At 38.1% G+C, this 25,466-nt stretch overlaps 1 protein-coding gene across 2 annotated transcripts in view; it reads left to right on the top strand.

The window, feature by feature from the left end:
* Positions 1-25,466, top strand: part of NIPBL (NIPBL cohesin loading factor) — a 186,149-nt gene that overhangs the window by 151,855 nt on the left and 8,828 nt on the right. For both annotated transcript variants that reach the window (XM_063295737.1, XM_063295738.1), the window contains exons 28-40: positions 3,344-3,442; positions 3,549-3,695; positions 4,021-4,155; positions 4,357-4,455; positions 6,256-6,309; positions 7,186-7,294; positions 11,325-11,461; positions 12,250-12,390; positions 12,719-12,812; positions 12,912-13,066; positions 13,223-13,313; positions 17,046-17,219; positions 24,861-25,051. In XM_063295737.1, coding sequence (XP_063151807.1) covers positions 3,344-3,442; positions 3,549-3,695; positions 4,021-4,155; positions 4,357-4,455; positions 6,256-6,309; positions 7,186-7,294; positions 11,325-11,461; positions 12,250-12,390; positions 12,719-12,812; positions 12,912-13,066; positions 13,223-13,313; positions 17,046-17,219; positions 24,861-25,051 — 1,626 coding nt within the window. The remainder of the gene's footprint in view (positions 1-3,343; positions 3,443-3,548; positions 3,696-4,020; positions 4,156-4,356; positions 4,456-6,255; positions 6,310-7,185; positions 7,295-11,324; positions 11,462-12,249; positions 12,391-12,718; positions 12,813-12,911; positions 13,067-13,222; positions 13,314-17,045; positions 17,220-24,860; positions 25,052-25,466) is intronic.

Here is a 25,466-nt window from a genome sequence, read left to right as displayed (position 1 = left end):
CATGATCTTGACATTTCACTTCTGTTGATGCAGCCCCAAACTACATTGTCTCTCGAAGCAAATATTTGTAGCTCAGGGTTGAACTGTGGAGTCCTTGGTGCTCTCTGAGCCTTGTTGTTTTCTTGCAGACGTTTCACTGACAGACTAGGCAACATCTTCAGTGCAAAGAGGGAGCAGGCCTTGCTCTCAGTTTATATACTGCGGCTTGCCCTGCTTGTGTTGGTAGGGGTGGGAGAGAACAGGAGAGAACAACTCCCCTACCAACACAAGCAGGGCAAGCCGCAGTATATAAACTGAGAGCAAGGCCTGCTCCCTCTTTGCACTGAAGATGTTGCCTAGTCTGTCAGTGAAATGTCTGCAAGAAAACAACAAGGCTCAGAGAGCACCAAGGACTCTACGTTGTCTCTTTTGGCAGCTCTGGCACATTGCTGGCTCATGTTTAAGCTGTGGTCTACCAAGACTCTCAGACCCTTATCACAAGTACTACTGCTAAGCTACGTACCATCTATCTCGTGCCTGTGCATCTGGTTTTTCCTACTTAAATGCAGAACCTTACAGTTTCTCACCACTGAACTACATTTTGTTAGACAGGGTTCAGTGCTCAAGTCTATCAAGATCCTTCTGACTCTTGAGCCTCTCTTCTGGGGTGTAAGCACTCCCCACCCCCCATCCCAAGTTTTGTATCAACTGTAGATTTTATGAACAGCCTTTCTGTTCCCTTCACTAAGTCATTTATGAAGAAGTTGAAGAGTACTGGGCCCAGGACAGAACGCTGAGGTACCTCTCTCCATGTGGACATAGACCTATTAAGGACCATGCGTTGGCTATGGTGGTTCAGCCAACTGCAAATCTATCTGATGGTGGGACCATCCACCCCACATTTATCAAGAAGGAGTCTATGGTCTTGTTGTTTATTCGTTTAGTCGCTTCTGACTCTTCGTGACTTCATGGACCAGCCCACACCAGAGCTTCCTGTCGGTCGTCAACACCCCCAGCTCCCCCAGGGACGAGTCCGTCACCTCTAGAATATCATCCATCCACCTTGCCCTTGGTCGGCCCCTTTTCCTTTTGCCCTGCACTCTCCCTAGCATCAGCATCTTCTCCAGGGTGTCCTGTCTTCTCATTATGTGGCCAAAGTATTTCAGTTTTGCTTTTAATATCATTCCCGCAAGTGAACACTCTGGCTTTCTTTCCTGGAGGATGGACTGGTTTGATCTCCTTGCAGTCCAAGGCACTCTCAGAATTTTCCTCCAACACCACAGTTCCAAAGCATCGATCTTCCTTCTCTCAGCCTTCCTTATGGTCCAGCTCTCGCAGCCATATGTTACTACGGGGAACACCATTGCTTTAACTATGCGGACCTTTGTTGTCAGTGTGATGTCTCTGCTCTTAACTATTTTATCAAGATTGGTCATTGCTCTTCTCCCAAGGATTAAGCGTCTTCTGATTTCCTGACTGCAGTCAGCATCTGCAGTAATCTTCGCACCTAGAAATACAAAGTCTTTCACTGCCTCTACGTTTTCTCCCTCTATTTGCCAGTTATCAATCAAGCTGGTTGCCATAATCTTGGTTTTTTTGAGGTCTAGCTGCAAGCCAGCTTTTGCACTTTCTTCTTTCACCTTCATCATAAGGCTCCTCAGTTCCTCTTCGCTTTCAGTCATCAAAGTGGTATCATCTGCATATCTGAGATTGTTAATGTTTCTTCTGTATATTCTTGCCACCTTTTCTTGATCTCTTCTTCTTCTGTTAGGTCCTTGCCATCTTTGTTTTTGATCATACCCAGTTTTGCCTGGAATTTACCTCCAATGTTTCTAATTTTCTGGAAGAGGTCTCTTGTCCTTCCTATTCTATTGTCTTCTTCCACTTCCACGCATTGCTTGTTTAAAAATAATTCCTTATCTCTTCTGGCTAACCTCTGGAATTTTGCATTTAATTGGGCATATCTCTCCCTATCACTGTTGCCTTTTGCTTTCCTTCTTTCTTGGGCTACTTCTAGTGTCTCAGCAGACAGCCACTTTGCCTTCTTGGTTTTCTCTTTCTTTGGGATGTATTTTGTTGCCGCCTCCTGAACAATGTTGCAAACTTCTGTCCAGAGTTCTTCTGGGACCCTATCTACTAAGTCCAGTCCCTTAAATCTATTCTTCACCTCCACTGCATATTCCTTAGGAATATTAGTGAGCTGATATCTAGCTGATCTGTGGGTCTTCCCTAATCTCTTTAGTCTGATCCTAAATTGTGCAAGAAGAAGTTGGTGATCTGAACTACAGTCAGCTCCAGGTCTTGTTTTTACCAACTGTATAGATGTCCGCCACCTTTGGCTGCAAAGGATGTAGTCAATCTGATTTCGGGGTTGTCCATCTGGTGAAGTCCATGTATAAAGCCGTCTCTTAGGTTGTTGGAAGAGAGAGTTTGTTATGCAGAGTGAGTTGTCTTGGCAAAATTCTATCAGCCTATGTCCTGCTTCGTTTTGTTCTCCCAGGCCATGCTTACCTGTAATTCCAGGTGTCATTTGACTGCCCACCTTAGCATTCCAGTCTCCTGTGATGAAAATAACATCTCTTTTAGGCGTGTCGTCCAGTAGGTGCTGCAGATCCTCATAGAACTGCTCTACTTCAGCTTCTTCAGCATCTGTGGTTGGGGCATATATTTGGATCACTGTGATGTTAGATGGCTTGCCCTGAATTCGAATTGAGATCATTCTATTGTTTTTTGGATTGTATCCAAGCACTGCTTTAGCCACTTTACTATTAATTATGAAGGCTACTCCATTTCTTCTGTGGTCCTCTTGTCCACAGTAGTAGATCTGGTGGTCATTTGATGTGAAGTGGCCCATTCCAGTCCATTTCAGTTCACTGACGCCCAAAATGTCTATCTTTAATCTTGACATCTCATCAATAACCATATCCAATTTGCCCTGGCTCATAGATCTTACATAGGTCTACTTTATCAAATGCCTTACTAAAGTTTAAGTACACTACATCCATATTATTTCCTTGGTCTACTAATCTAGTCACGTTGTCAAATGCCAGCCCTTTACAAGAAAGCGGTAAGATTTGTCTGGCACCTCTTTTGAACAAATCCATGCTGGCTTCTTTTAACAACATTGTTAGTTTCTAAGTGCTCACAAGCCCTTTCCCTGATTATCTTTTCTAGGATCTTGCCAGGTATTAGTGTCAAGGGAGTGTTATAATGCATAATATTCCCTTTGTAAGGTTATGATAGATTACTAGATAGCTACATTCCATTTTGCTTTAATCCTAGCATGTTTCACTGCATTTTTTGTTGCTTTTAGAAAATAATAGCCAGTGTTTAACAAATGCCATTTTTTAATGTTTCTTAATAGATTCTGCGTGTGCTTGGTGAAAATGCAATAGCTGTTCGAACAAAAGCCATGAAGTGTTTGTCTGAAGTTGTTGCTGTAGACCCCAGCATTCTAGCCAGGGTAAAAAAAGAGAGACAATCTCTAACCATACATTTGTTCTGTTATTCTCTCCAGCAGCTCTTCTGGTTTTGTTTATATGCCTTTTTATTTTGCCTGTTGTTTATAGCTGGATATGCAGCGAGGTGTTCATGGACGGTTAATGGACAATTCCACTAGTGTACGAGAAGCAGCTGTAGAGTTACTTGGTCGGTTTGTACTTTGTCGACCACAGCTTGCCGAACAGTATTATGACATGCTGATTGAGCGAATACTGGTATGAGTAGCTTTACACTTTGATCTTTTATACATTATTATGAAATACAATATGTATGAAAATTTATAGGCTGAAATTTGAAATACAGTTATCGTTTCTGTTAATTCAAGCCTCTTGAATTACATTAGGGTAGATTAGGAGAACTTTGTCATTTGCAGAAACTTTAAATAAGTGTTCATTGTACCATACAATCATCATGTATCAGAGCTCATATTGGTTGCTATTAAAAGGTTTTGTATCTGTTGTAATTTTTTTTAAGTTAATAGCATGCAGTTTTGTAAATTATAGAAATTATAAGTAGGTTTTCTTTTTTCCCCCCCCTTAGGATACTGGTATTAGTGTCAGAAAAAGAGTAATAAAGATTCTTAGAGATATCTGCATTGAACAACCAAGCTTTCCCAAAATTACAGAAATGTGTGTGAAAATGATTCGCAGAGTCAATGATGAAGAAGGCATTAAGGTATAAGAAATTGTAGCATGTACTGCTTCTGTCATAGCTTGCTTAGATTTCACTTTTTCTTGACTTGTACATTCCCATTAAATTGAGCTGAGCTCCTCTGAGTAATGTTGCTAGTAGGATTCTGCTTATTGAAATCTATATGTTCTTCTGTTTAAGGTTTAGCAAGATAATTTTCTTAATTAGATATCTTTTTATTTACAGAAATTGGTAAATGAGACATTCCAGAAATTATGGTTTACTCCAACCCCCCATAATGACAGAGAAGCAATGACCAGAAAAATCCTGAACATCACAGATGTGGTATGGTTGGAACTATTTCAGTTGCAGTAAACACTGTGTTCACAAGTGCAGTGTGTGTCAGGAAGGGTGCACAAGGATGTGTGAGGGAGGGTCAATGAGGGTGCAAGGGGGTGCATGAGAGGTACCATGCATGGGGGAGGGTGCACGAGGGTGTGAGGGAGGCTCGGGAAGGGTTCATGGGGGTGCGCAAGTAGCTGGCACAGAGCATGCATAGAGGGGCTAGGGGAGGGTGCATGGGTGGGGGAGACTTACCCCAACAACTTGCAACCTTCCCTGCCAGCTTCCCCTTTAATTTCTGGTGCTCACGTGGTTGCAGAGTGCTTTGCAACTGGTGGTAAGTGCAAACAGGTTGCCAAGCACCCAGATCACGATCACGTGACTGTAGGAGTGTTGGGATGGCCGGAACTCTGAGGATCAATTGTAACTACCATTCATTCAGTGCCGTTGTAACTTTGAATTATCCCTGAATGAATGGTCTTAGGTCAAGGACTATATTTCATCTCTCTGATGGGGTTCTTGTAGGAGTCTAAAAAATAGTTTTACCACCACGTGTGCTAAGTTAAAGTTGGTTAATTAATTAGAGAAGAGCAGAGATTTTACTGAACTGCAGCTCCCATCAGCTCTAATTAGCATGGCAAAGGGCAAAGTATGATGAAAACATCTAGAGAGCTACACGTTATGCACTGCTGTTTTAAACATTAGTTGGGGACATATACAGTATTCTACTAAGCCATACTGCAGTTTGTTTGATTTTGTCTTTGTGTAGTGTATGACCCCAGCAACTGTGTTTGTAAGCCATGGTGTAAGACTTCATGTTATATGTTGTGTTGTCAAACAAACTAGTTAGACCATGGTTTAGCATGATATATGAATCCAGTCTTTGTGGCTAATGACCTTTTTCAGCTTTTACACAAATATCAAAATATTTTAAAGGTGTTTGTTTTTAATTGGTTACATTAATATGATATAGAGCTTAGGTTTCCCAATAGGAAAAAAAGTCTCTGTTCATAAATCTTGTAGCATATTATTTGGATGTTTAAAAAATAATGAGAATAATTGGAACAGTAGCATAATATGGGAGAAAAAAATTATATAATTGCATTATATAAAGCTACTAAGTTCAGCTAAGTTAAGGATTCTAGAAGACAGTCCCTTTTACTTTGGATTCCTTTTAACTATCACTAGGAATAAACAAATGTTTAAAGCTTTTTTCCTCTGTGATGGTACTGACAGTACATAATTGCATGAAGTTCCAGATATAGAAATGCTTTAGTAAAGGTTTAATCTATGAAATGTCAGATAAAATAGGTACAAAAAGCTTGATTTACTTTTTTTTTTTTCCCTGGGCCAAACTGGATAAACCTGAGAACAAAGTTGAGTCCTGGGGAGATTAAGCTTTCCATTTCTAATTAATAGGTCATGGAAATACTGTTAAGGAAGAGTATGTCCTTCAGGGGGTTTCAAAAAAAAATATGGTCATATCTCCCAGTGTATTTTTGGTTTTATGGGTGTTATGAAAATAGTATAGAGCCCAAGCTTCTGAGGGAGAAAAACATATTTGTCCTACCATGTATTACTTTAGTATCCTGTGTTCAAAATAACAGGTTTCAAAGCTAAACTCTACCTGTGCCTCTTCTGTAATTTGGTAGTTTTGATAGATTATGAACAACTTTCAGAGAAATGTATGTATTTCACAGATACTCTCTTTGTGTATTAATATCATCATAAATTTTGAACTCAGAAAGTAACAATTAAATATTAAGTTTATTCACAAATAAATTTTACACTTATTTCTCATAGGTTGCAGCTTGTAGAGATACAGGATATGATTGGTTTGAACAGCTTCTTCAGAATGTACGTAATAATTCAGATATTTTGGACCTTGATTTCATTCACATACCTTTTATTTTGATTTGTTTTCAAGCAGAATTGATGCAGCTTTTCAGTAATACAACAAATAGAAAAAGGATATTAAAATTGAGTGATACAGAGTGTAAAGGTCAGTTAAGAGGCCAACAAGAATTCAGGAGATTGTTTCACAAGTTCCTCCATTATCAGTAAAAATAACCTCCTTGCTGGTTTATAGGAACGTCAGTAAAAAGAAATGAAATGTATTGGGGATAAATTGGTTCTAAATTGGAAACAGTTCACTTGCTGACATACCCCCACCCCTTGCTAAAGAGGATCTTGCTTGGAAAATGAATTACTTTGGCTTTTAATTAAAATTCCAAAGGCTGACGCAGAGCTTCATTGACTTACACCCTCTTCGTATTTCTTATTTATCAGTACTTTTTAAAATATTGCTCTTAATTCTTAATGGCTACGTTGCCTAGCTTAGTTCCTCTTGTTTTCTTTACATACTTCAGTAAGGGATGTATTCCAGTGCACATATAAATAGTTATAATGGCTTTATTGCTTGTAATAGCCTATGTTTGCTATGAAGCAGTTGCTACACATGGATAAAAAAGCAATGTGAGTTATTTCCCATTTTTTAAGAATAGCATGTAACATTAGATAAATATTTACTCATGTTGAAGGATCTAAACCAGAGTCAATTTAATTTAAAGTGTCTTCCTTAAAATTTATTTTTGGGTGATATGTTGCCCATTATTATTTCAAATTAGTATTCTATATTTGTTATGTCCAATTAGATTTCTGTATTTCATATTTTTTTTACAAAAGACTATTTTCTCCGTTCAGCCCTAAATACTATATTTGTTTACTTCGCAGTTACTAAAATCAGAAGAGGATGCTTCATACAAGCCTGTCAAGAAAGCCTGTACTCAGCTTGTGGACAATTTGGTTGAACATATTCTGAAGTATGAAGAATCTTTGGCAGGTAAAGCGTCTATAACCATTTTAATGACATCGTATTAAAAATTGCTTGTTGGTAGCAATTTTCCAAATTCAAACACAAAGTCTTTTTGTGTTTATGATTGTGGAAATTGTTGCAGAATTATCTTTATTCAGCATTTCTCTGTGTGATGAAAATTGGGCTTGGGAAATGGGAGAGAATTCTTCAAACAGAGATGAAGGTAGCTGAAAGTGTATTTTACTTTAGAAGTTACTGGTTAAAAATCAAGTTCATGTGTTTTATGGTGTTTATTGTCTTGCTTCCATTATCGGCATTTGAAGCTAATCCCAAGAGTGTTCAAAATCTCAAATAACAATAATAGCCTCAAGTTTTTCTTCTTTTTTTTTTTAAACCTGTATTTGAAAAATTAACAATGTATATTTACTCTCAAGTAAGGGTTCCACTCTGTTTTTAATGGGACTTACTTGCAGGTTTAAACTTCCTGTAAGCACCGCAGCTCTGTTTTCAGTTCAGAACATTTCCAAACATCTTCAAACTGCCTGTTTATCACTCAAAACAGCAGTTTCATGCTTGGAAATTGACATTAATGAAATACTGTTTGTGTCATCTGAATTAGTTTGGATTAGAAGTTACTTGTTGCAGTTTAATTTGATACAGTCTAATGTGATTAGTAGGGAAATGAATACCTCTCTGTGTGAGAGGTGGGAGTGGAGAGTAATGGCTGCCATTACACTACTCATTCTCATCCCAAGTCTATTTAGTTCAATGTTTCTCAACCTTGACAAGTTTAAGATGTGTGGACTTCATCTCCCAGAATTCCCCAGCCAGCACATACTAAAGTTGCCAAGGTTGAGAAACACTGATTTAGACACTTCTCTTATTGGCACATACCTGTAACTACATTCACTCGGTGTCCATCCCTAATTTAGGAAACACCAATTTCATAAACTAAGTCTTGATGTTCATTTGTTCCACACAGCATAGCAAAAAATGATCGCTCAGTTTTTAAATTTGAGCTACTGTATCTTGGCTGCAAAATTCAGACAACTGCTGGTTAGCAACAAAGAGATAACAACTCTTTGCTCCAGCTAGTTATGATCTTGATTTTTATAGCCCAGATGTGGCAATCCAGATAAACTGGAGCTAATTTAAAATGAAAATGAGAGCTTCTGATCTCTGATGCCAGAGGTTAACTCCTTGTGTGGGATTCAAAGTATCATGTGACTTACGATTTTTTAACTATATCCTCTCCTAGGGAATTCCTCAGTGCAAATACTTATAGCCTTTCTCTGTTGTAAAGTATCTTCAGGACTCCTCTTGTTTTTACCTAAAGATACATACTTTCCTCCTTTCTCTTGTTTGCACAACTTTGTCTTTTCTGTTTTCCTGTTTCTTTTAAGCCTGTTGTTTCCCATCTCTTACTTTGCCTCTGATTCTCATAACATCAGTGGGGAAGTGTTTCTGAGCAACCCTGCAAAGACAAAACACAGCAGATCATGAGGGGAAAAAGTCAGAGCCTTTAGACCATGCCACTCCTGCATACACTCCTGTATAGTCTAAGCCCCCAACAGAACAGCCCCTCCAGAGATATTGAAGTTTATTTCAATGCGATGGATGGATGGATGGATGGATGGATGGATGGAAGGAAGGAAGGAAGGAAGGAAGGAAGGAAGGAAGGAAGGAAGGAAGGAGCACTCCTGTCTACAAAAAATGCTTGAGTTGTATCCCTACTTATCCTGTGGAAATAGATAACAACTTTCTTAGAAGCCACTAGATGGCAGCAAGAATTAACAGTTCTCATGTTTCCACGTGGTTGAAAAAGACTTACAAAAAAAGGCAAAACTTTTTCGATAGAAGTCTATTTCCCTCAAGAAAAGGTTTTTCCTCTGCAATTTGACTAATTTCTCACTGTTTTAGTTCTTAAAAAAAGACTAAAGCAAAATGACCACTAAAATTAATGAATAGAAGGGATAAATACTCTCATGGATATTATAAATGCCCTCCTTCGTCTCTAGAACTGGAAATAAAACTAATCATTTCTGTGACCTAGTAGTTATTGTTTGTCATTCCCCAGAAAGGCAGAAATTGAAGAATCAACCTTACTTAACAATATTTATTATATATTTAACTTAAAATAGACTTTCCTTTGATTGTAACATAGGCTAGAATATTAGCAATCAACATTTTACTTATCCATCTGTGTAACAGGTGGTTATCACTGTCTTTGTTTTAGAAGTTATTTTGTTGTATTTTTTGGTCATAGAAGTTAATTATACCACCTTTTTCATATACCATCACATCCCACTGTGTATGCTTGGCACAAGAAGTCATATGAAGAACAGTCTAAATTTCAGAGTGAGCCTCCTTAGATAAACTCTGCTTTTCGTCACAATTTCAGAAGGGGAAATGCCCAGTGCAGTATGGCATGATGGTTTACCTCATCCTTGTTTGAGAAACACAGCTTATTTGGTTATCTTCTAATAGCACAATTCTCTACGATCAGCAGCCACCTTTATTAAGAAATATATCAGTTCCAGAAGACAGTAAAGTTGTCATTTTTTTTTGTTGACCAGTACATTCACTAGACCATACACATTTGACATTGACATTTCCCAGTGTGTTTTTCATTGTAGCATTCCTCTTCCATGGTACAGTCACATGTTATATTAATATATCCTACCTTGAATACCTCCTATTTTAAAAATTAGTTTTTCTGGTGTACTGTGTGACAGCATCTTAAGGCCACACTCCTGTCAACATGCAATAGCTATCCTTTATGTCATGTTCACTGATTCAATGTAGTTTATACATTGTAACGTTTCACATGCCATGGCGCTGATGCACGTTTCTGTTTGGGAGGAAGCTGCTGTGAAACCTTGTACCAAGCTCTGTATGTGAAATCATTACAATGGAATGTGTTTGGGTTATGTTATCTGTTCAAGGCCTTTTCCCGCAGACCATCAGAAACCGTTAGGAGCACCTGGGATTGTGAACTTGAGAAGATTCTACGGGGGGAGGGATTTCATTTGCACTGAGGGTTTTTAGTTTGAATTTGGTGTGCTTTCATCATTCTCAGCTTTCTCTGTGATCCTGCATACTATTCTTGAATAAATCAGATATCTTTGAATTCCTGTTCATGAGTCTGACGGTGTTTTAGAATAGGCAACCATTACACTTTATTTATGAGTGGACAGACTAGGAGTAATTGGATAATTTTTCAGTACTGCAGTGCAAAGGCTGTCACCTTTGTGACGAAGGCCAAATCTCACTCAGTTTTTGTTTTATTCTTTAATTATGTTCTTGGTGTTTCTGCCTCAAGCTCTTAGCCATAGGACAGCACTGGAAAGCTTTAGGAATAGGATATAGTGTGAAAAACTAGATCACATGATTGCCAATCATCCAAGAAAGTAGGAGGAGGTCAATCACTTAGGTTTTTCTGCACACAAAGTCAAAAGGAACTGTTTAGTTTAACATCAATTATCTTTTTGATTCCTTGGGGTCATACTGAAGAGAAGTATGAGAGGAGTGGATCATTCAAAGTGAGGTCTGTCCAGATGAGCTCACATTATTATAATACAAAGGGCCATAATTAAAATGAGAATTTATAGCCATTAAAATCTGCACTGTGTGATTAATTTATATTGGAAAATAATATTGGTTCTTTGAATATAGCATTTTCTGTTGGTATGTGATTTATTTATTTAAAATATTGTGGTGATAATATTGGTCTTAAGACTGAAAACATCTGAAATCTGTGATAATACTGGCTTTAAAACTGGAATCAAGCTTTGGCCCAGTCAATGGTTTTCCAATTTGAATATCATAAACTGTGGCTGTAGAAGCATGTGAAAGGATAAAGGAAGCATGTAGCTTTCCCAGTTAGGACCATTTTGTTTTTTATTTTTGTGGCACAATGTGATGCCACACATAATCAAGCCACTATAAGCATCTTCACTTGAAAGACTTGTTGTTTCACCTGGCCATTTAGATTAATGACTGATCGATAGATGGATATTTGTGTGGGCTTATGTAAATAATAATATTTCTTTTCCAGATTCTGACAACAAAGGTGTGAATTCAGGTCGCTTGGTAGCTTGCATAACCACTTTATTTTTATTCAGCAAAATCAGACCTCAGTTAATGGTCAAACATGCTATGACCATGCAACCATATCTTACCACTAAATGCAGTGTAAGTATTTCCACATTTCAGATTGTTTCTGTAGTTTCTGTTTAAGCTGAAGTTAACATTAAAATGCAGGTAGAAAGCAGCAAAATGGCTTTTGAGAATCAGTATTTAGTTGCCCACTTGTCCTTATTACTGTTTAATTTTATCATGTCTATTGCTGTGGTGTAATATTGCTTCTTCTTGAACTCATGGGAGGTGCTTTCGTTCAAAATTTGTTACATCTACTCTTTTAGTTTATAAAATTGTTAACTGACTTCTTTTGAAGTATTTTCTGACAGTAAGAGCAATTTGACAATGGAACCAATTACCCAGAGAGTGGTGGGCTTCCCTTCATTGGAGATGTTCAGGCAGAAACTACATGGCTTTTTGCTAGGGCTTCTTTCAACCCCTTCTGAGCAGGGGTTGAACTTAATGGCCATTTCCAACTCTGTGATTCTATGTTTTTGTTTTTTATTTTCCTAAGGACAATATTTACTTCATTCTAACATTTCTATCTCATTTTTCATCATTATAATGATCCAAAAGTAGGATAGAAACAATCCAAAATGATTAGCTATATTGATCTGCTATCCCTCATTAGATTTTCTCAAATATCACTTAACTAAGGAGAGTTGCTTACTAAAAATGGTGCTAGTCCATGAACACAAAGCTGTAACTGCTCAATTGCTATTCCATGGCACCATATCATTCCATAGCGTGCATGCTTTATTTTATTGTTGAACTTGACTTTTTCATGATATAGTAATAGGATCACAGTAAACATAATTAATTGAATACAATATTTTCTGTAGAATCAAAATGACTTCATGGTGATCTGCAATGTTGCAAAAATCTTAGAATTGGTGGTGCCACTGATGGAACATCCAAGCGAGACTTTCCTTGCTACGATAGAAGAAGATCTCATGAAGCTTATAATCAAATATGGCATGACAGTAAGGTTTAATTTCCACTTTAAAAATCATCTTGTTTTACTGAAGTGCAAGATGCTATATTTGAAAGGGAACAATGAAATTGTAGTCATTATGTTGACTTTATAGATATGAATTGGATTTGTTAATGCATTTTATTATTTTTTACTATTTGTGGACTACTTTGAATGTTATTTAATTAATAGAGTAAGAGGCTAGAAACAATTTAAAATAAACAACATGCCATTTTTATAGTAGCCTTGAGGTTTTAATAAGTCTGTAAAATAAGAGCAGAACATTGATTTCTCCATTAACTACTACTTAGCAGTAAAATTTTCTGCTTTGTTTCTAGGTAGTGCAGCACTGTGTTAGCTGTCTTGGAGCTGTCGTTAACAAGGTCACACAGAATTATAAATTTGTATGGGCTTGTTTTAATAGATACTATGGTGAGTTAAATATTCGGAATTCTGTATAAACGTTACTTGAAAAGTGCATTCGATGTGTATGGGATGAAACAGCATTTTAAGACACGTTTTGTTATTTAGGTGCACTTTCAAAACTAAAAAGTCAACATCAAGAAGATCCCAATAGCACTATACTTACAGCAAATAAACCAGCACTCCTAAGATCCCTTTTCACTGTTGGAGCACTATGCCGGCATTTTGATTTTGATCAAGAAGATTTTAAAGGCAACAGCAAGGTAATACAATGTTTAAAAATAGATTTGGATGGACTGAAATCTCTGATATGACCAAAAAATCTGTTTCTGTATTTAGATATTAATAAAAGTGTTTAAATGGGAATGAAACATCCCTGGACTTTTTAATTATTGTACCTTTTTCCCCCCTTTAATCAGGTTAACATAAAGGATAAAGTACTTGAATTGTTAATGTATTTTACCAAGCACTCAGATGAGGAGGTACAAACAAAAGCCATTATTGGTCTAGGTAAGATTTTACATCAGATTTGAAATACTTATTTTACTACGTATATGAGTAGCTGCTTATGATCATTACAGAATGACTGCTGTTTCAATGAAACATTCCAAGATAACTTACAAATATAGTGTGTTTGGATTATTGTGATGCTGTGTGGCAAGTGGGCTATATTCTTAAAAGGAAAGATGATGCAAATGTGCTAGCATCCATTTCCGTATTTCTAGTTGTGTGCCTTTGATGCAACTTAATATCATACAGTTTTGTATTTTAAAACATATTAATAATTTATTTGTGCATTTTGCGATAACTGTAAAATGTAAATGGACAGTTGTGGGCAGTTGCAGGTATGGCAGGTGGTAGTGGGTTGATCTTTACAAGAAAAAGGCCTGCATTTGTGCTGGTCTCCACTTCTCACCTTGCCTTTCTTCTGTGTCTGGGTGATCTCACTGTTGTTGGGTACTGCCAGGTCTGTATTCAGTAAGACCACATTTATTCTTGATGAGTGTGTGTGGATTTGTCTTACTTCACAAAAACCTGATTGGGTGAGGATGGGAAAGTTGCCATGTCCAAAATTTATTCACCAGGTTTCTTGGTGCATTGAATACTGCACTGAAATTGGGGTGGGGTTGTGGCAATAATTTATGGTAAGACCTTAACTGTGACTGGAGATGCTGCTCTGCATGTGACTGCCTTCTTGAGCTCTTGCACTTCATATTGATACTGGTGTTGAAATCACCCAGGCTTTTATTGGTGAGTGACTTCAGTCTCCATGTCCTGAGTGTGAATTCCAGATGGGCTCATGATTTAATGGCCTCTGTAATGACCATAGGCTTGTTCCATACCATTTGTGGCCTGATGCATACAAGCAATAACATATTAGATCTAGTGTTTACATGGAATTCTGAAGTGATTAGCATGTTAGACAAAATTGGCACTGAGTAGATTCTGCTTTAACATAGATCCAGGAGGACTCCTTGATTTTCTAAAGAGCTCTGGAAAATGAAGTGGCTAAAGATATGGCCAGAGTAGTGCTGGGTAGAAATCATACAGAGTGAAATTGACTAAACACAGTTGTATACCCATGTTTGGTACTATACCATGGTGATAAGAGTGGCAAACTGTTTCTACTTGTCTGCTCTTACTGCGTCTGCAGATTCACATACAATGGCCTTGTTTAGGGTTACCCATATCCTAAAGAGGTGGAAGAAGATCTAACCATTCGCTAATGTGATATTTTTGTGAGATTCTTCACAGATAAAATTTTTCACATTTGTTCAGATTATACACCAAATGGGCGGTCTTGCAGACCATTTGGGATCATTTTGAGATTGCAGAGATCAAGGAAGTAGAGTTCTTCATAACATAAGCTGTGCCACCTGTGGGCCAGATCAATGCCCTACCTGGTTCCTTCAGTGGTTGGACATGGTATGTGCAGCTGTATTCTGGAGGTGATGAATGCCTATTTGAAGGAGGAGAGGTACCATATACCTTGAAGGAGATATTGGTGTACGCCCTCCTGAATGGAATATCTCTCGATCCAGCCATATTAAACACTTTCACCTGATCTCTATTCTTCCCTTTCTGGGGAAGATTTTGGAGAAGATGTTGGGGTGTCAGCACAGATTATCTAGATCATCCTTGGATGGAAAAAGCATTAGTCACATAATCAGTGAAGTTGGTTGGTTGGAGGAAGTACACTCTCTTCTGATCTTATTAGACCCCTCAAAGGCATTTGATATTATCAACCACTGTGTTCTTCTGGACTGTCTGAGGATTAGGAGCAGAAAACATTGTTTTATGGTGCTTCCACTCCTTCCAGAGTGAACATTTTCTATGTGCATGGAGAAAAAAAGCCAGTTTTTGCTCTTGGCTCCTCTAGTGTGGGTGCTACAGTATTTTCCTATACTATTTAAAATCTACATGAAACTGCTTGGAAATGTCCAGTTTGGGTTGAGATATCAATATATTGATGCTACTCAACTGTACATCAGGGATGCTGTGGAGGTTCTCATCCATTATCTGCAGGCTACGAGGACTGAATGGGTCAAAGGAAGATTAAAGCCATGCAGATACAGTTGCTGTGATCAGATTGGCTTGATCCCAGTCACTAAGTTGGATTATACTCAACCTAAAATCAGGTCCATGACTTGATGGTTCTCCTGGACATGCTCAGCATATGGAAGCTGTAGCCAAATGAGCTTCAGCTGGTGCATCATTTGAGGAATTGTTTGGATGAGGATACCTTTGCAACAGTGATTCAAGCCATCATCACCCCACACTTAGATAAGTGCTATGCACTTTACATGGGGATGCCCTTAAATACGATTTGGAAACCGCAACTGTTTCAAAATGTAGTGGCCTGACTAGTCACAGGAGTGTGTTTAGTAGCATTGCACTTATGCTAAGGTTGCTGCATTTGCTACCAGAAAGCTTACAGGCCCAATTGAATATACTGGTTTTTATTTTAAAGCCCTACAAAGCTTGGCACCCATGCACCTGTGACATTTTCTCTTCTGACTAGAATAGTCCAAACAGTGTGTTCACTCCCAAAAAGGCTGCTATGGATCCAAAGCTCATACGAGGCAAGAGGACCTGGGGCCTGGAAACATTCCTTCTTGGTAGCATCCACCCGATTATAGAATATCTTGTGTCATGGGGTAGAGGAAGCCCTCAATTTGCTTGCCTTTTCAAAACTTTAACGCTACAATAGTCCAGTGGGATATGTGCTAGCAGTGAATCTGGGCTGCTCTTGTAACTTATTATTATGCTTATGTTAACATGGTTTGATACTCTTATTTCTGTTACTTTATAAACAGTGCTGAGTTATTTGAAGCAGGATAATATTAAAATGCTTGTATAAATAAGTAAGCAATAACATTTATTTATTTATATTTCAAATTTAACCACTGCTCATCTCCCTCAAAGAGCGACTCTGGGCAGTTTGCAATAAAACGAGAATAAATAATAATTAAAATGCAATAAAACAATATTCTTAAAGAAAAATACAATCCAAGACATAGGTGTTAAAAAGTTCTTAATTTACAGGAGCATCTTCAGGGTGCTAACCACCCCCAGGGTTGGTTACTTCTCTTCACGCCCCACGCAAGATGGCAGAGCAATCTTCACTCCTTTTTGGAAGGCTGGGAGAGTGGGGGCTTGCCTCACCTCTGGGGGAAGAGTGTTCCCTAAGGTGGGGGCAACGTCAGAGAAGGCAGAAAATACAGGGAAACATAAAGCTTCCAGTGGTAGAAAGTAAAATCAGTATAATATTTAAGCAACAATACAAAATAAATTCAAACATGTTTGAAAAAAGTCTTAAAAGGCTTTAATTTAGTGTTGAAAAGAGCACAAAGTATATGCTAGGAAGAACATGCTACAGCTACAGTGTCACCATGACCATGATCTTTCTCTTTTAGCCACCTACCATCTCTCTCTCATTAAAGGAACCTAAGAAAATATCTCAGAGGTTTTCAGTGTCTGAATGGATATATGTGAGAAAACGAATTCGGATAAAGTGATCCAAGTTAATTATTTAAGGCTATAAATTTGAAAACCAGCCTTTTGAATTCAGCCTAGATTTGAAGTCATTGGAAATTATGAAATCTTGCTCTGTTATGATTGGTATATTTTCAAAAGGAAATTGAAATGCCTGAGCAGGAATATGGGTTATTAGTTTGCTTTATGTTAAAAATTCAGTTCAGTAACAAGATTTATTAAGTTGCATTTTCTTATTTTCCTCAGGATTTGCCTTCATACAACACCCAAGTCTAATGTTTGAACAAGAGGTGAAGACATTGTATAACAACATCCTCTCTGATAAAAACTGCTCAGTAAATTTAAAAATCCAAGTGTTGAAAAATCTCCAGACATACCTCCAAGAGGAAGATACACGTATGCAGCAGGCAGATAGAGAATGTGAGTGATAAATACAATCGCATTATATAAATATTTTAAATGTAATTGTTTGATTGATTATGTACCATCAAGCTAATATTAAATGCCATAATTCAGTGTTCAAATGTCTTTCTTATGTACAGAGTAAGACCGATAAAATGTAATGTTAGTGATCTTTCTGTTGGCCACCCGTCTAGATCCTTCACCTATGTTGAGCTTTATTTGCAGTGTTCCAGAGCTAAGAAGGTTTGACAGAAGCCTACTCTTCCCTCCTAGTGTGTGTGTTCAGACAGGGAGGGCCTCTACTCTTCTTGTTCAGTTCCTTCCCAAAACTTGCAGCAGCAACATTGTAGGGAACATTCTTCATGTTTGCCATTACTGAAGAGTGCTGAAGAATATTCTGTCATTTATTTATTATATTACTTCTTCTTTTCCTCTTTCTATTTCCTTTTTCCAATTACCAGTTTTTATTTTTCCAATATACTTTCCACAAGCGCGCAAGCTGTGGGAGTATATTATTCTCAACTGATAATGGTTTTTGTGACTTAAGGAAGGACAGTTGGTAGGATATTGTTCTTGTTGACTGCATGCCTAATGGAACAGTTCGCTAATCTCCAGGAGCACATTCTGCAAGTGAGCTATTTGAATTTGTCTCAGTTTTATCCATCTAAACAAAGCTCTTCACTTAATGTTGGTTGATTCTAACATATGAGTAGAAAATCTTGTGCCTCCATATCAGCTATATGCCTGTCCACTTTAGAATTCTGGTGACCATAGGTTCCATTTCCAATTTTGGTTTTGAGACTGAACACATCTGGCAGTCCCTGCAGACCAGTAGGCCATCTCATTATCTGGATGCTGTTCCCTAAACTCTTTGTCATAGAATCCTAAAGTAAACTGGTCTTCTGTCATGAGTACTGATGGCGAACAGGAGAGGGCCTCGATCCAGGGTGGAAAACGCATGCGTAGTACTGAGGAATTAAGCAGCCATTCAAAGAGACACAGATCAGACCCGCCTTAGCTTTTGGGGTTTATATGTCTGGGTTTTTCCCACGCTTCTTCAGTTTGTTAGGATTCTGTTTAATGTAGCAGTAATAAACACTAGAGACCTACTCCTCGTCTCAGCGTGATTTCTGACTGTTAGGACATCTTCAACCCTTAGATTGGAAGAACTACAAAAGGGTTCAACACTGAAAAAAGATGCTTATTTTTATCAGAACTGGCACTTATATTGAACTCAATACAATTAACTACCTCAGTTTTGACTGTGATTATTATTTCTTTAACTAAGACTTTGCAACCAGAGGGGCAGGGCTTGCAGTTCACACTCTTTATCACTCCTTGCTTTGCTCATTTTGATTGATCATCAGGTTTATTTCTGAAGGTTAATTGGATAATTGTTTTCCCAAAATGATGTCTGATTTCGTTGCTATTTTATGTTCAATCCCTATATTGTTGCTCTTAAAACTTGTTCTAGAGGTTCAGAAAATGACTTTTCCTGATGAATTTGGAAGACTTTAGGGGTAAAAATTCCTACCATTTCACTGTCTATGTTCACATACATTTTATAGATACATGTCTTTGATGATAGTTGTGACACCTGGTACCTTATGGAGGTGGTAACTGCATCATCTGTAATCTTGATTGCTATTTTTTGTGGTGTGCACACCCTCCCTTGGACATTTTTGCTTCAGCTTAAAAAAATATTTGGAGATGTTTGGCTGGTGCTAGCTCCAGCCTGTTATTTTTATGTAAGATTGTTGAGAAGGTAATCAGGCTGCAGCTTCAGAGAGCTCTGGATAAAACTGATTATCTAGATCCCTTTCCAGTCAGGTTTCAGGCTGAGACATAGTACTGAGACAGCACTGAATGCACTTGTTGATGAGTGCAAAAATCACTCTTTGATCTCTCAGTGGCTTTCAATACCATCAACCATTACACCTTGCTGGACCACCTACGGGGACTAGGAGTGCAAGGCACAGTATTGTGGTGGCTCCCTTTTTTCTATGTTTGGATGCAATTGGTATGGGCAGTGGGGGAGAGATGAAGCCTGACATCCCTATGTGGGGGGTGTTGCATGGTTCAACACTCCTGCCCTTCCTGTTCAACATCTACAGGAAGCCATTGGCTAAGATAATCAGTTTGGAATCAGGTACCACCAATTTGCTGATGATACTCAGTTGTATTTCTTGATCCCTCATTAACCAAATGATACTGATTTGTCAGTGTCTGGAGGCTGGGGGGACTAGATGGGGAGGAACAGAAGCTCAACCCTGACAAGACCAAGTGGTTATTGATAGTTGGACCACATGGGACTGGAGATATTCCATCTTTAGTCCAGAACAGGGTTGCACTTCCCCCTTTAGGACTGATACACAATTTGGAAGACTTCTTGGGCTCTGTCAGCCTTTTGAGATAGACCAGACTAGAGGGTTTTCCAAGGACCTAAAGAATGAGTAGCATTTTCAGTAGTCCCGTTGATTTGTGTGGCCCATCCATGGCCCATCTGCAGGTCTAGCAGCCAGTGTGACACATTGGTGAACTGCTACCCTAAAAAGTTGTCATCAGAATTGTTAGGAAATCAAGCGTAGTCTTAGAGAAACCATAATGTGGGAAAATCATGGCAAAGATGTAGAATCTCTCCTTTTAGAATGCCTATCAACAGGTATATGCTGTCACTGAGAGTCAGACAGCATATAAATGTAATATATTATTATGGTTGGTTGCACAGTCAGCCAGACGTTTAGACTGGATGTGGCATTTTTATCCTCTTATCGAGTCATTCCCAAGGACCTGGGATAGGCAGATGTTGTTGTTTGATGTTGTTAAAGGTATCATCGCAGGATGTAAGCTGTTCCAAGTGAAGCTGCCTTTTGCAATTGACTGATGGTGATGTTGTCAATGCCAATGGCATTCAGGTGGTACTCCAGATGTTTTGGGATTGCACCCAAGGCGCCTATTACTACTGATACTATCTTTGTTTTCTTTTGCCAAAGCCATTCTATTTGCAAGTATTTTGTGATTTTCTCTAGTTCTTTCTCTTCTCTTCTGCTGTCTCCTATTGCAATGTCCACTATCCAGACTTTTTTGTCTTTCTTATCAACAATTGTTAAGTCTGGGGTGATATGTGGCAGGTTCTTGTCTGTTTGAATTCTAAAGTCCCAGAGCACTTTAGGTCAAAGATCCTTCTTTATGTTTCCCTACATTCCTTGTTATTTATGTAATGTCAAAGCTTTACTAAGACAGTGCAGAGTGCATCCTGTTAACAGCTGGTGGCTATGTGAACCTTGGTTCAAGTTCTTCAATTGGAGTAGAACTGTATTTTTCTGTCCTGTCACCCAAGCACAAAGTCTTGGCATCATGAGCAAATAACATCATTTTGATATTCAGATTCTTAGGCTTGGCAGATATGATTCTTCTGACCCTTCTGCTGGAAATTTTGAAGGTCATTGACATTGCATAGAAAACTAATTGCTTATCAATCAAAGGGAACTACTTTGATAATTTTACTAGTAATTATAATTTTGTATTCTTTTGACTGGATGCCAGAACAATTGGAACATTTCACCACGGTTGCATTATATTTCTATTACTCAAATAAACTTTTGGTAGTCTTCTCATGTTTACTTTGCTCCTTGGTTGTTCTGTCGTATTGGATTTGACGCTAATGGAACTACTTTTCAGTCAGAAGTTACGTTTATGGAAACCCATTATTTCCTTTATTTGAATCAAGATACTGTCCTCCCAGACTTCTTTTTTACTTTTTGGGTGCAAATCAGAGCATTGTCTTCTATGTTTAGTTCATGACCTCTTTTTCCATATGCTCTATTTATCAGGGACCAAAATCCTAATCAGTTGCATCTCCTTGGCATTGCTATGATGCATCTACCTTGTTCTTATTATGTAAGCTTTTTACTCATTTATATTGGTTATATACAGAGGAAAAAAAGTCAAACCAAAGTAACTTTAGTATTTGTTGTTTATTCATTTATCGCTTCCAACTCTTCGTGACTTCATGGACCAGCCCATGCCAGAGCTTCCTGTCGGTCGTCAACACCCCCAGTTCCCCCACGGACGAGTCTGTCACCTCTAGAATATCATCCATCCACCTTGCCCTTGGTCAGCCCCTCTTCCTTTTGCCCTCCACTCTCCCTAGCATCAGCACCTTCTCCAGGGTGTCCTGTCTTCTCATTATGTGGCCAAAGTATTTCAGTTTTGCTCTTAATATCATTCCCTCAAGTGAGCAGTCTGGCTTTCTTTCCTGGAGGATGGACTGGTTTGATCTTCTTGCAGTCCAAGGCACTCTCAGAATTTTCCTCCAACACCACAGTTCAAAAGTATCTCTCTTCCTTCTCTCAGCCTTCCTTATGGTCCAGCTCTCGCAGCCATATGTTACTACGGGGAACACCATTGCTTTAACTATGCGGGCCTTTGTTGTCAGTGTGATGTCTCTGCTCTTAACTATTTTATCGAGATTGGTCATTGCTCTTCTCCCATGGATTAAGCGTCTTCTGATTTCCTGACTGCAGTCAGGATCTGCAGTAATCTTCGCACCTAGAAATACAAAGTCTTTCACTGCCTCTACGTTTTCTCCCTCTATTTGCCAGTTATCAATCAAGCTGGTTGCCATAATCTTGGTTTTTTGAGGTTTAGCTGCAAGCCAGCTTTTGCACTTCCTTCTTTCACCTTCATCATAAGGCTCCTCAGTTCCTCTTTGCTTTCAGCCATCAAAGTGGTATCATCTGCATATCTGAGATTGTTAATGTTCCTTCCAGCAATTTTAACTCCAGCCTTGGATTCCTCAAGCCCAGCTTGTCACATGATGTGTTCTGCATACAAGTTGAATAGGTAGGGTGAGAGTATACAGCCCTGCCGTACTCCTTTCCCAATCTTAAACCAGTCTGTTGTTCCGTGGTCTGTTCTTACTGTTGCTACTTGGTCGTTATACAGATTCTTCAGGAGGCAGACAAGATGACTTGGTATCCCCATACCACTAAGAACTTGCCACAATTTGTTATGGTCCACACAGTCAAAGGCTTTAGAATAGTCAATAAAACAGAAAGAGATGTTTTTCTGAAACTCCTTGGCTTTTTCCATTATCCATTGGATATTGGCAATTTGGTCCCTAGTTCCTCTGCCTTTTCTAAACCCAGCTTGTACATCTGGCAATTCTTGCTCCATGAATTGCTGAAGTCTCCCTTGCAGGATCTTGAGCATTACCTTACTGGCATGTGAGATGAGTGCCACTGTTCGATAGTTAGAACATTCTTTAGTGTTTCCCTTTTTTGGTATGGGGATATAAGTTGATTTTTTCCAGTCTGATGGCCATTCTTGTGTTTTCCAAATTTGCTGGCATATAGCATGCATTACCTTGACAGCATCATCTTGCAAGATTTTGAACAGTTCAGCTGGGATGCTGTCGTCTCCTGCTGCCTTGTTATTAGCAATGCTTCTTAAGGCCCATTCAACCTCACTCTTCAGGATGTCTGGCTCTAGCTCACTGACCACACCGTCAAAGCTATCCCCGATATTGTTATCCTTCCTATACAGGTCTTCTGTATATTCTTGCCACCTTTTCTTGATCTCTTCTTCTTCTGTTAGGTCCTTGCCATCTTTGTTTTTGATCATACCCAACTTTAGTATGGTATGCACTTATATCTAAGGACACTAAAAGACCTATTTTGCTAAACATGTGACTGTGCCTCTTCAAGCAGTTATCCGTGCAGTTGCACAGTCTACCCTTCTTCCCTGGACACATACCCTCTCCTGATACCGTTTTTTCTTGCTTCCTGTTGCTGTAACAGATCTTGGGAAGTGAGCATGAGGTTCCCCTTAGAAGAAGATGTTTTTAGGGTATGTGTGTGTTTTTTTAATATGAGGCAAATTAAAAGGGTTGATCCTTACATGCAGCCTTAAATAATGCAGTCTATTCAATCGGTTCTCTGAAATTGTACCACTAATTCTGCTATTTCCTTCTTTTGTATGACTGGATCAGGGACTTAAGATAGCTCTTCAAGTAGTTTATTAGTTAGTGGAGAATAGTATCTTAGTGTGGATGATTCCATCTTGCTTCAAAAACTTGGCTTCAGTTAGGTAGCACTCTGTCTTTCTTCAGTCTTTGTTGCAAACAATAACAGAAATGGGACATGTGACTGAATATGATGAAATAACTAATGCTTTTCTTACATCCAAAAAGTTTCAAAGTTCATTTTAGTGGGTCTCCGCTACTCTTTTTATATATGAGTATTAACTGGATCTGAACTATATCTAAAATGGATAAGGTTTCCCCAGAGGTTCTGTCATCATTAATTTCTGCTACTGAGGAGACACACGGAGGAATGTAATTAGTGTATGTTACACTGATCAAGAGGTTTGGCTAACACTCAGTATAAACAAAGGCATATAAAATATGTGGGTCAGAAGTGGATCAGGAAGGAGTTACGTACTTCTATTTCTGTTGATTACAGATAGTTCACAGATGGCACTCTACCCTCTAAAATTACATCCTATTAATAAGTATGCTTCTAGATTGTAAACAACTTAGTACATATTTTATGTTTTTGGTGATAATATACATTTAATTACCTTTAATTGTTTTGTTTGTTTATTTTTTGTCAGCTCCAGATGTGACAATTGCAAAACACTGGAAACTAAAGTAAATTATTCTTTGAATCAGCAATACTTAAATCTGGGAAATGGCACTAGTCTGATCTTTAAATCACAGAAAGTGATAGTTCCATTTTATTCTGCTTTGGTCATATCCTACTTCAAGTCCTGTGTACACTTTTAGGCATCGTGATTTAAAAGGGATCTAGACAAATTGGAGCAAGTTCAGAAAACATCAAGAAAAATAATCTGGGGACTAGAAAGTAAATCCTGTGAAGGGCCTTGAGAAAATAAGATAGCACTTCTTAAATAGTTGAAAGGATGACAAATTTTATTTTGTTCCAGAGGGCAAGAATGATGAATGTAAGTCAAAAGGAGGCAGATTCTGATTGGATATTGACCTTCCTAACAGAAAGAGCAGCTCAGCAGGGGAATCACTTATCCAAAGAGGGGGTGGACTCCCCTACACTGGATGCATTTAAGTGGAGGCTAAACAGGCAATTATCTGTGATGCTTTAACTTGGATTTCTACATTGGGCACAGGCTTGGATTCAGGGGCCTACAGTGACCCCTTTTAATCCTGTGATTATATGAATCTTAATGAATCCTTCACTTATGGATTGCTTTATTTAAATTTGGTGCCCATTTTTCTTGAGAGATTCTCTTTGTCCTTGAAATGTCTTTCTGGGTAGACCTATTGAATATGGATGTTGAGAATCCTTGTATTTGTATTATGTATGCATCTGTATATTACTTTTCCCAAGTTTCTATAAAGTTTTATTTGTGTTTTCTCTCTTCTCATTTTTTCTGTCATTTTTAATAGATTTTTCTTATTTTTGATGTATGTCTGATTGAGTAAAGTAAAAAGAGGGGGAAAAAACCCTGCAAATACTACTTCAGGTAGCCCATTCTGAATTATATGCTAGATAGTATAAAAACATTTTATACTTTAAAATATTGCAAATATTGAATGCAAAATATGCATTCAACATTTATATAATGTATAAATAATGGATATTCTGATAAAATTTCTCTTTTGTTTTCTGTTTTTTGTAGGGAAAAAGGTAGCAAAGCAAGAAGATCTGAAAGAAATGGGTGATATTTCCTCAGGGATGAGCAGCTCCATCATGCAGTTGTATCTCAAACAAGTCCTTGAAGCATTCTTTCACACACAGTCCAGTGTTCGTCACTTTGCGCTCAATGTTATTGCACTCACATTAAACCAGGGTCTTATCCATCCAGTTCAGGTATCTAATTGTATAATTAAGCTGGCAATTCTATAAAGTTTTGATTGGGAATAAAATACATGTAATTCATTGGAGCTTACAAAGCACAGGAATCTGTTGTAATCATTATATTTTTATACTTCAAGTGTGGAGATTTTTCTGGATGCTCAGCAAAAATTCTGAACATTTATTTCCTTATGTATTTATTTTACTTATATTGTTTATTTGGTTTGTTTATATTATATCCAGTCTGATTTCACAAACTCCAGACAGCTCACATAAATATAATGTAAAACAATCAATTTAAAACACAAACATTTTTTAAAAGCATAATGTGATGGGCACCTTGGGTTCCCAAAACCTCATCAAATAGGAGAGTCTTTATACTTCTCTTGAATTCTTAATGTGAGGTGTAGACTTTAGGGGCTGAGTATTT

Source organism: Candoia aspera, chromosome 2 (assembly GCF_035149785.1).
Source record: "Candoia aspera isolate rCanAsp1 chromosome 2, rCanAsp1.hap2, whole genome shotgun sequence".
NCBI lineage: Eukaryota > Metazoa > Chordata > Lepidosauria > Squamata > Boidae > Candoia > Candoia aspera.
The sequence above is the reverse complement of the archived record's forward strand: the minus strand, read 5'-3'. Positions and strand labels throughout refer to the sequence as shown.